General features: G+C 43.8%; 1 protein-coding gene across 4 annotated transcripts in view; it reads left to right on the forward strand.

Annotated features, from left to right (window-relative positions):
• The window catches only part of Vps53 (VPS53 subunit of GARP complex), a 128,596-nt gene that overhangs the window by 33,260 nt on the left and 83,528 nt on the right, over nucleotides 1–11,808 (forward strand). For all 4 annotated transcript variants that reach the window (XM_050128799.1, XM_050128795.1, XM_050128798.1 and 1 more), the window contains one exon: nucleotides 9,294–9,380. In XM_050128799.1, coding sequence (XP_049984756.1) covers nucleotides 9,378–9,380 — 3 coding nt within the window. In that variant the 5' untranslated portion in view covers nucleotides 9,294–9,377. The remainder of the gene's footprint in view (nucleotides 1–9,293; nucleotides 9,381–11,808) is intronic.

Consider the following 11,808-nt stretch of genomic DNA (forward strand, 5'->3'; position numbering starts at 1 on the left):
ATTATCTTCATGATAATCCACAGGTAAAAATGCTCAGTACATTGTGATAGTTCCATGAGATAATTGTACTACGTTAAAGTCAGTGAGGATTCCGCCACACCCTTCACACCGTTGCAGATACCAGAGAAAAATGGCAGAGGCAAACGTGTAAAGACACAGCAGTAGCAAGAGACATTCTGGAATCAAAGCCTTCAGGGCCTTGCTTATCTGAATGAGATTCACCCATCAGTGCCTTGCTGATCTGGCAGGCCAACCAGTTGCCACCTGCTGCTCCACTGACATTGCTGTCAGCATAGTGTTTTGTCACAACAATAGAAACCATAAGACATCCAGGGTTCATTTGTATTAATGCCATGTATCAGAACTTCATCTCCTTTATGACTGAGTAATGTTACATTGTATGGACCTACCACATTCTGTTCTTCTTCTCATCTGCTCAGGGCTCTCCTTTCAACTCATTTCAGTACCTGAAAGTGGAACTACTGGATAATTTACCTTAATATTTAAGCTCTTAAAGACATTTTCCATATTGTTCAAAATGTTAGTATTTTTCTTTTTGTCTAAACACAAAGTGCATTAACATGAATGTGCTATTTTGCCTTCATTTAATACATGAAACTGTATTTCAGATAAGCTATACATAGTTGTGGTAGTTTGAATGAAAATGATCCACATAGGCCCATAAGAAGTGGCACTATTAGGAGGTATGGCCTTGTTAGAGTAGGGTGTGGCCTTGAGGAAGCGTGTTACTGGGGATGGGGCTTGAGGTCTCAGATGCTCAAACCAGGCCCAATGTCTGGCTCTTTCTGCTGTCTGCCTAGCTGGATGTAGAACTCTCAGCTACCTTTTTAGCACCATGTCTGCCTGCATGTTGCCACACTTCCCACCATGATGATAATAGACTAAATAAACCTTTGAACTGTATGTCAGCCCCAGTTAAATGTTTTCCTTTATAAGAGTTGCCGTGGTAATGATGTCTCTTCACAGCATTAGAAACCCTAACTAAGCAATAGTTTTAAGCTTTTGTGTCCATGCCTAATAACAGAGATGCTCTCCCCACACCAGCTAAAACCACCCTGCATTTCTCTTTGATTTAGTTAACAAGTCCAGCCATCAGGCTGTTTCCTTCATGAGCATCGGAGCACAAGTCTCACTTGTCTGTGATGTGGTTATTAAAAATAGCTTTAGAAAGCCAGTGTGCCAAGAAGGAACAGAGATGTTTACTCTTCTGAGCCACCCGCATAAATTGACACTTTTAGAGGAGCCTGCAAGAAAAGCCCAGCATAACCATTGCCACCTCTCATTTTCCACTTCCAAAGCAGTCAGTTACAGGTTGAAACCGGAGTCTACATCTGAAGAGGAAATGGTACTCATCACTACTGTAACTGTCACTCTTGCTTTGATTGCTGATAGATAGAGGCTTTGCAAGGAAATTTTACTTTCAGGTTGAAAATTTCAGCTTTGCCTTAGGAAAAAAATGGCAGTAACTCTGCCAGCAGACAGAGCTTTTCTGGGTCTCAAATCTTTGACACAAGAAGTCATTCAGCTGTGTGAAAACAATGGGTGGGAATTTGAAACCCTGTCTTCATGTAAGAACTTGGCCTCATTTTCCCTTCCCCCCTTAGCCACAGAAATCCAGTACTCAGAGCAGTCTGGGCTGGCTGTGGGTCTTCTGTCAGCATTTCCCGGTTGTTCGGGTCTGCAATAAAGCTATAACATCTCCTTTGCTCTGATTTGGACTCCCTAATCTCCTCTGGGGAGATTAATTTGCAGAACAAAGACAATGCCTTTCTAGTCTGTTTTGGTTTGGTGTTTGGAGTTGTCTTTATTAAACTTTTTAAGGACAAGAAATTTGTTATTCTCTTAGTAGTGTTGAATCACATGACAGGATTCTAATTTCTTTTACATTTTTATTTACTTTTTTGAGACAGGGTTTCATGTAGCCCAGGCTGGCCTCAAACTTTCTGTGTAGCTGAGGATGACCATGATCTCCTGAACTTCCTGCCTCCACCTGTCACAATGCTGATTTCTGTTTCCCTGTTGTATTGTGGAGTCTAGAAAGATCTGGGTTCCTCTTTGGTTCTGATTCTGATACCTACATTGTGAGTATTGAGCAGTACAGTTGAGTGCACTCACTTCATAGCCTCCATTTAACATACAAGATTTAATGATGCCTTGTTTTGTTTTTTAGTAAATTAGGAGACGAGAGTAAAGAAGGGGGGGATAGCTCAGTTGGTGAGGGTTTGCTCTGCAGGCATGAGGACCTGAGTTAAAATCCCCAGCACTGATATGAAAAGCCATGTGTGATCATGTGCATGGTTGTAACCCTAGTTCTTTTCTGTGGCAAGTAGAGGATGGCCGGGGCTTTCTGACTGCCAGCCTAACTCCATGTTCGTGAGTGACCATGCGGTGCTGGGAACTGAACATGAGTCCTCTGAAAGAGCAGCATGTGCTCGTAACTGCCCAGCCATCTCTCCAGCCCCTCATTCTTTATTTTTATAATGATGAATGTGGTGCACACAACCTCAATGTGCCAGGCAAGTGTTCTACGTCTGAGCTATGACTCTGGTCCCCAATTGTCTTTTGAAATAACAACAAATACTTACAAGCAGGTTTGGGAGCCACTTTTTCTTGCTACAGAGCCCGAGAAGCTAACTGGTACATATGCATGTCCCAACAGTAGCAGTGACTGTGATGGCATTCCCTAGACTGGGGTTTGCCAGCACAGCAGAGACGTGACTGAAGGAGAAGGATGAGAAGAGCCTGTGGCCATTGTATGCCCCACTAGTGGTACTAAAATAACGGGAATTGCTGAGTTCCCAAAGGGAGTAAGGGAAGCAGGAAGAGTTTCCAGGACATCACATCAAATCCTTTGACAAGGTCTCTAGGTGTTGCCACAATATGATGCTTTCTCCTGAACAAACGCCCATAGCATAGATGACAGTCACGTAGTAGCTAAAATTAGAAGTAATGGTAAGATACAGGGAATCAGGATGAAGTAAGGACCCCTGACTTGGCACTGGAAGTCTGGCTGTTTGTGGGAAGTCGTCCTTTGTTACACCTGGACAAGCTGTTCTCTCAGTACGCCTGTTTCCTAAAGTATTGAATTTCTGTACCTTTTATTCAGCAAAAGCAGCTGAGTTTTTTTTTTTCTTAAACATTTCCTTTTCTTTTGCCATTTGACTGGCTGCTTTGAATGCTTTCCTCAACAAGGGTTACATGCCATCCAGGGAAGCTGTGCAGACAGCTCAGGCACGCCTGCAAGTTCAAGACTGGAGTGTTGTGAGCTGTGGGCGCTATAGAAACAGAACTTGAAATGTAAACGTTTAGTCTTGCTGGGGACTGCTGAGTGGGCCCCGGCCTTGTCTTAGGATTTTAACTTCTGGCTTGGGTCCCAAAAATAATAAAAACGATCTCATTGGTTCACATTTTTCAGTGGATGTGGTTAGCAGAAATCGTAAATAAAAGTAACTTATGTGGAACAGAGCATTTTTAGCAAATAAAGTGAGAATTACTCCCTTTGCTCGGCACATTCTTTTGGTTCACAGACCTGGAAAGAAACCTGTGCTGTAAATAAAGCCCCTTTATACTCTGGGTTTCTGAATGGGCTACAGAGGAATAAGTGTGATCTTCAGTGATTCTCATCTGATGGGTGCCCTCATGGCCCCTGACCAGTGCTGCTAGCCAGTGTGTTGTAGGATTCAAGGAAAACACAATGCTATGGGGCCGGGGCAGCGGGGAGAGTTCTGTAGCCTCTGCAGCTGGTGAACGTCTTTCTGGAGGAGCTACGCTGTTACCATTGCTGAGGCTTCTTGGAGCGCCTCTGCTCCAGCAGAGGATGCCTTGTTTCCATAGCAACAGGTCTGAATGGTACAGGATGGCCCACAGTTTCAGAAAGGACTTTCTATAAATAGAAGCTACTTACTTGGATGTTTCTACCACCAGTGGATGTCATCAGGGCCTCTGTGTAGGACTCAGCTGTATCCCTTGCTAGTTTCTGCTTTCTAGAAGGTTATCTTATTAATACTGAGGAATGATTCTTTTATCATTTTTCTCTTCCAGTTACATTTCTGTGGGGTGGGAATGGGGTGCACATATATGTACATGTATATGTCTAGACCAGATGTTGATGCCTGGGATCTCCCTCAGTTGCTCTACACTTTTTAAAAGAGTTCATTTAGAGGGCAGTGCATGAAGAGCAGAAGGTGAGCAGTGAGAATCAGTTCTCTTCTTCCGCCTGTGGGTTCTGGGAGTCAAACTCCTCGGGGTTAACAGGCTTGGCAGCATGAGCTCTTTTATGCTGAGCCATCTTGTAGTCCTCTGGTTTTTTGAGGCAGAGTCTCTCATTAAACCTGGAGCTTAACAGTTTGACCTAGGCAGCTGACTAGCAAGCCCTGGGGATCCTTTTCTCTCTGCTTCCCCAGTGCCAGGATTATAGGTTCAGCAGAGAAATTTTAATTGTTGTTTGTTTTGTTATTGTCTTTTGAGATAGGGTTTGCAGTGTAACCCAGGCTAGTATCAAGCTTGAATTGTCCAAACTCTTGAGTGCTAAGATGATCACCATACCCAGCAGGCACTCAGTTTTATTAAAGATAATAAACAAGCAAACAAGAGTCAGACTTTTCTGAAGCAAGCCTGACTTTCAGCATGCTTGGAAGATGTCATTCTCATCGCCCTCCAGGACACCTTCAGGTACTAGACTTTGCCAGCTTATTTGCAAAGCTCTTTCCAGAAAGATCACTGATGACCTTTGTATTACATCAGAGCAGACAGGGACCAATGTTCTGATTTCCATTCAATGAGCCCCTTCTATGAGCATGGCACTCATATACCCACCCAGGTTACAAAGACAAAGTCCTGATTTAAATTGTCTTAAACAAACAAACAAACATGGAGGAAGAAGTGCTGGGGAGAACCTCACGTAGCTTGTTGTGAAGGGAGTTGAACAGTTTGCCCTGGGAAATGTCTCCTTAGACCTTGTCAAATAGCCAGGGCTCAGACCTGGAGTAGTGCCTGTGTCTGTCTCTCTCTGTTGGCTTTGTCTCTCCCAAGAGGCTAATCTCCTTCCTTTACTGGAGAACTTTGCTGCTGTCTAACTTAGCCTCACATCTTCCAGCTCTTCTTCCCAATTCCAGTTCTGGAAAAATCATAATTGCAGCATAGGACGGGTCTGCTCCTTTAACAGAGGACTCTGTAAAAACACCATGAGAGGGAACCTGTAGGTTTTGGGGTGTATTGGGTCAAAAATTCCAAAGATTTCTTCCCCAATCCCAGGATTCGTCCTAACAAAACTCAATGGAAAGGTGCTATTATTTCTGTTCTAGTAATGGTAAAACTGTGCCTCCTGGTCTGCAAAAAAGAAACAGGAAGGGAAGGAAGAAAGTAGAGACAATTGTGCAAGGTCCCTGCTGCTTCTCTGCTGTGCCAGTGACCTGACATGGCCAGGATTTGGCTCAAAGTGTATCTCAGGAGACAAGACACTTGAAGGTCATGGCTATAGTTTGTGGTGTGCAGAAGCACAAAGATACTGTCATGACTTTTGCTGAGTCTTGGAAGCAAATTCAGTGTGTCACTTTGTGTCTCTGAGGACAAGTGTTGAGTTGTCCCGTGATACCCCAGGTGCAGCCTGCCACCACACTGCAGTGTTCCTCTCAGAGACACCAGCAGAAAGGGTCACAGTAGATGAAACTGCTGTCCTGTGATACCCCAGGCTCAGCCTGCCACTACACTGCAGTGTTCCGCTCCGAGACACCAGGCAGAGAAAAGGTTTTGGGTGATGGAAACAGACATTTTGGGTGATTCATTCTGCTTTTAATCTGGATCCAGTTTGAAATGGGAAAGTGCCATATGTAAATGGTGTCCAGGAATGGAACTAGAATCTTCCAGGGCATTTTCTGATTATCTGTCTCAGATGAGCATGTTAGTGTCTTTATTTTAAGAAGAATCTTCTCCTTCCATAGCTCTTGCACTTCTCCCAGGAAAGAAATGTTCTGTGATGCAGTTGACTAAACACTGGGTCTAGTTGAGAAGGGACTTCCTCTGTAGAGTGAAAATTTCAGAGGGAGCATTTGACTCTGGAAAACGAATTACATTAACTTTCATGTGCTTCAGTACATTCTTATAGCAAGCAAAGGCTGAAAACTGGCAGACCATTTATCTTTCTTGAAGTCTGTGAAATATAAGATTGTGTGGGTCTTGTTTTTCTGGAAAAGGAAAGCGATGCCCTCAGCAGAAGCAGACGGGAGAGGATACAGGACAGGAGTCTCGTTAGTGTATAACCTGCCCTTTTGGCTTCGGTTTTAAGGTGTTTAGCTATATCCCATCAACATGTCACTGTAGCATAGCACACCTTAAACATCACAGAACGCCACACAAAGCCATGACCAAGAAGGAAAGTCCTTTTTGACAGTCTGTTGCCTGTAAGGACTCTATGGTATTCTGACATCATAACTCAAAAGCATGTTTAGAAGCCTTCAGTGAGTTTAGGGTGCCCTGACCCCTCTCCTGGAGCGGCACCTTGGCATTCAACTTGGTTACCCAGGCAAATGCTATCAGGCTGAAGTGTGGGGCTGTGATTGATTTTGAAACACTGCTTGTGATTGTTCCTGAAGTTAGGGATGGTAGACCACAGCACCCTGATGCAGAATAGTCTTAGCACTATCACTCAGTGCTGACGTTTTAAATTATTTGGCAAAGATTTGTTGAATTTTAGCTGTGCTATGTATAGCTTTATCTAGACACTCTTGGTAAAGTGACCATATGACCAGCTTTATTTATTTATTTACTTACTTATTTCTTTGTGTGTGGGGGGGTGTTTTGCATATCCCCTGGAACTGGAGTTGCAGACAGTGTGAGCTGTCATGCTAGTGCTGGGAACTGAACCCGGGTCCTCTACAAGAGCATCCAGGGCTCAACTGCTGAGACATCTCGCCAGACCCACTAGGGCCACTTTAGAGGGTGGGAGTGAGCTATCTATCCATAATTACACTGAGCAACACAATAGCCCCCACACTTGGGGGCAGAGGCAGAATCATAGTTTAAGGCCAACCTCAACTGCATAGTGAGTCTATGTCTTAAAAATCTAAAGTAGGGGCTGGGGATCCGGCTCAGTAGAGTGCTTGCCTGGCATGAGGGAAGCACATGCATGGTAGTAATTACATGTCTGTAATCTTGGCACTAGAGGCAGGAGGATTAGAAGTTTAAGGTCCTCCTAGGATACATAGTGAGTTCTAGGGAAGTCTAGGCTCCATGAGATCATCCCCCTCAAAAACAAAACAGTGCAAGCCAACCTAAAATAACAATAACAGTAATAACTTTAGCATTCATGATGCAGTCATCACATGGTGGGACTATCCTAGCTAACCCTGAATGGCCAGTTGCCACGCACATTCATGGCCTTGGGTATGTACAACTGTTAGACAGCTAGTCGTTCCATAGCAAATCAAGAACTTTATAAAGGTCCTGGGTTCTATTCTTAGCACTACATAAACAAACAAAAAATTATAAAAGCAACAGTCCTCCTCTACAATTATCCCAGGACTCCACAGCCTGTTCCCCCCCTTCTGAACTATTTACATAGCAGAGTGTTCAACATCTCACACTTTGAGAATTCCTCCGTTCATTTTTTGCTGTGTTTCCATGCTTCATTAGTCATAGCAAAAACTTGTCAAAGGTAGTCTGCTGGAGTCCAACAAGCCTTTTCGTTCATTCGTTCCTCCCTCCCTCCCTCCCTCCCTCCTTCCTTCCTTCCTTCCTTCCTTTTTTTTTTTTTTAAGGTCTCCTTAAGTAGCTCAGGCTCACTTCCAACTCATGGCAATCCTCCTGCTTCAGACTTCCAAGTACTGAGATTATAGACATGTGTCACCATGTCTAGCTCAATCAGCTAAGGGCCAGATGGCAATTATTTTCATCTTTGTGGGCCATGTGATATTGTAGCTGTCCCTTGCTGGCATTGTATGATGAAAATGAGCACGTTAGGCTGTGTTCACAAACCTCATCATTTTCCTATGCAAGTGGCCGGCGAATCCAGGCCGTTGTTTGCCAGCCAGCTTTGTATCACTCTCCTCCCGATGTCATCACTGTGTGCTCCCCTCTCCCTGTCTCCCTGTAATCTGCTTCTGCCACAGTTTCCAGCATCTTCCCATTGCTGGTGGCAGTCCTCTGTCTTAATCCAGTGTAAGGGGTGAGTGCTCTTTCTCATCTGCATGCACTTGTTTGGTTCTGGTGATGTCATAGTCCTTGGTTTATCTGCTGATGGTGGTTTTCTCTCTTGAAAATTTGCCGCCGCCTTTTCTTCCTGACAGCTGGAATATACAAGGGCTCAGTTCTCCCTCCCTCACCTCGCCTTCCCTCTCCCCTCATACAGGCACCTAATCAGGATGTGCTTGAGTGACTGAAAGAGGGAGTGAAATTCTGACCGACAAGACTGAACGGCTGTGGGTTATCACAACCCCAGTCCACCAGTCCTCCACATGTGTAGCTGTAGCGTTCTTCCGCCTTCCCTCCTGTTCCCTCCTATAGGCGATGTGTAAGCTATAATGTCTTTTGTGTGTCCCACCCATCTTGGTGGGGATTTATTTCCTTAGAAACATTTGGCTCACTACTAGCTTCTGACCTCATTTCATTGGTTTCTAAGTAGGACACCATAAATTTCTAAGACTTGCCACAAAATTGGAGTCCCCATACCAGTCTTGATTTTGTTGTTGGTGGTGATTGTTGACATAGTCTTTTAGAGTCATTTTGTCGGTGAGGAAACTGATACTCAACCAGTACTTAGAGCTTACCTCACTTCTAACTTGGAGCCACTGCTGTCTTCACAGGTGTGAAAGGTCATGCAGACATTGAGAGAAAGATGTGTATGTTTTTGTTACCAATAACATGCATAGTAATCACCAAAATAGTGAGACTAGTGTAGTTTTAAATTGAAACTTTATGCCTAGCACAGTAGCACTGGGAAAGGCAAAGGCAGAAAGATTACTGCAAGTATGAGATCAGCCTGATTTGCAGAGAGTTCTAGTCCAACCATGGCTACATAATAAGGCTCTGTCTCAGAACACCAAAAACCGACTTTAAATTTTATGATGTAGATTGCTAAGAGTTCTTAGAATTTGCTTGTGCTCACATGCAAGGCTTTATCTCACTCTCCTGCTCTGGTACAGTGAAACCATAGTGCAAGAACAATGAATCAAGAGAGTTTCTGGTCAAAATTTTTGGGAGACTGAAATCAATTATAGCATAGTGCCTGGTGCCTCCTCTCCTTGCTCCTCATTTTTTACCTACTTCTCTTATTCTAGGCACTTGAAGAGGCCCAGAAAGCCATTCAGCAGCTCTTTGGCAAAATCAAGGATATCAAAGACAAAGCAGAAAAATCAGAGCAAATGGTGAGTTTAGGTTTCTTCCTTATGTGTTTGCACCCAGAGTGGGAAGTTAGTGTCTCATCCAGTCACAATAATTAGGTCCTTTCTCACCCTGCCTGCCAGCTGCAGTCATGCACTCCTCTCTGTGAATGCGTCCTGACTGCCTCAGAGGAGCCGCTAGACAGGGGTGACTCACGGGCCTTGCTGCCCTACATTTGCAGCCGCTTTCAAGTAGGAAACAATCCGCTACCACCCCTCACCACAAATAGTTTCCTAGTCATTTTGGTTGTCTTTCTCTAGCGTGTTTCTAGCTTGTGTTCCCCAGTTAAGGTATCTGCGATGTCATCTGGTAAGTAGCTCACTAACGCTGGTCCCGGGTCTGGAGTGAGGGAACCATCCCAGGATGCATGCACACAGCTTTCATTAGTTCCCACTCTCTGAATTTGTAGGTGATGAGTTCAGAAGCGCCCTGATGACCAGGAACCTAGCCTTCACCACAGCTGCTCCTCAGGAGCCACCAGGCTGTGCTGGGTTTCTGGGCTGAGATTCTGAGTCATCTGATACATCTAAATGACCGTTTTCTCAGCTATGAAATAATAATAATGTCTGCCTCACAGGATCCCTGAGCAGAGCGCCTAAGGATCTGCATTTCTTCAGGAGTACAGTACATACCACCAACAGTATAAATGTCAGGTGGCACTAGCAGAGATGACATTTGCTAGAGTTTATTGTACTTAAGTTTGTTTGCTTTCTAGACAGGGTTTTACTATGAAGCTCCTGCCTGGAACTCTGTTAGATCAGGCTGGCCTTGAATTCATAGAGATCCGCTTGCCTCTGCCTCTCAAACACCTAGCAGATATGCTCAGCTTTTATGCTCAACAAGGACATTATGATTCTAAGTTGCTGTTCTGGACTATGCTCCCTCTTCCAGCCAAGTGGGACACAATGATAGGGGAATTAGTACTTGGCAAAATCTCTCGAGGTGCAAAGCACAGTGCCAATTCCTTTATACAACTGATTTGATGTAGCCCTCTTGACAATCTTACAGTGAGATTTAGTATCATTGCTCTTAATTTATTTATGTACTTAGAGTACTCATTTTGTAGATGAGGAAACTGATACTCAACAAGAAAATTGTTCTAAGACACAGAATGTGTAAGTGGTAGAGCTGTGGGATTCAGCCTTATATTTGTCTGAATTTGAACCCACCATATCCTGCTCTGTCCTTTTCGGATGCCCATAAGTTATCTTTGCAATTAATTTTAGCAATCTGTTTTGCAGAATAGCCTTTCGTACATTTACCCTCAGCACCCCTTGCCATTAAAGTTTCTGTTTAGGGAACTGGAGAGATGGCTCAGTGGTTAAGAGCACTGGCTGTTCTTACAGAGGACCTGGGTTCAATTCCCAGCACCCACATGGCAGCCGCAACTTACAACTACCTGTAACTCTGCCTCCAGGGGATCTGACACCTTCACACAGATATACTTGCAAGCAAAAAGCTGAATGTGCATGAAATAATAATAAATAAATTATTTAAAAAAAAAAAGAGTTAAAGGTCTTGGCTGTGTGCTGAAGCTCTCTCTCAAAAATAACAGTAGGATTGAAGCAAAGTAGCCCAGAAAGAGACACAGGGATTGCTTTCAGAGGATGATAACTTCAGTGTTAGAAGTGCATGATCAGATTACAGAGCCAGATGAGTTTCTGGTGTACTTTGTCATTCCACAGCTTCTTTTGACCCACACTCAATTTCTTTTTCCTGTGGTGGTAATAGTGATAGATCCCAGGGCCTTGTGCAGTAAAGGCTTGTGGCTATGCAATAGACTATCTTTACCAATTTGTCTAGAGTGGTTAAACTAAAAACCAGGTCATATGAGCTTAACTCACTATAGGATTTTCCACCTTACTGAGACATGTATGTAACTAATGAGTAGAATGTTTGTGCCTGGTATCCATGGAACTCCTTTCTTTCCAGGTGTCATAAAGCCTGGGAAACCAAACCAAATTGCTATTAAGAAGGTTTCGCCTGGGCTAGTAAGTAAAGATGCTTACCATCAAGCCTAAGGGCCTCCTGAGTTTGATCCCTGAGACTCACAAGTTGGAAAATAATAATCCCACAGGTTGTCCTTTTGGCCTTCATATACACACACTGTGGCATGTGCACACACACATACACACACTCATACATACATTCATGCATGGTTCTTGGTCGTTGTAGATTCAACCTAGTGAAAGACTATATGTTAGTGAATTGAAGGGCTTGCCCCAGCTTTCTCTGCTGTATCCACTTCCTCTAAATGAAAGACACTTGCATTCCCATATCATGCTCCATTCTCTTGAGTCTGCCAGAAAAACTGGCAGCTTTTGCTTTCTAAACTGCCCTTCTCATCTTAGGAGGTTGCATGTTAAGTTTGCCAAAAGCACTGGATTTTTACCTTTAAAAAAAAAAAAAAAA

This window comes from Alexandromys fortis, unplaced genomic scaffold (assembly GCF_014885135.2).
Source record: "Alexandromys fortis isolate MF-2015 unplaced genomic scaffold, M_Fortis_MF-2015_v1.1 scaffold_80, whole genome shotgun sequence".
Lineage (NCBI taxonomy): Eukaryota > Metazoa > Chordata > Mammalia > Rodentia > Cricetidae > Alexandromys > Alexandromys fortis.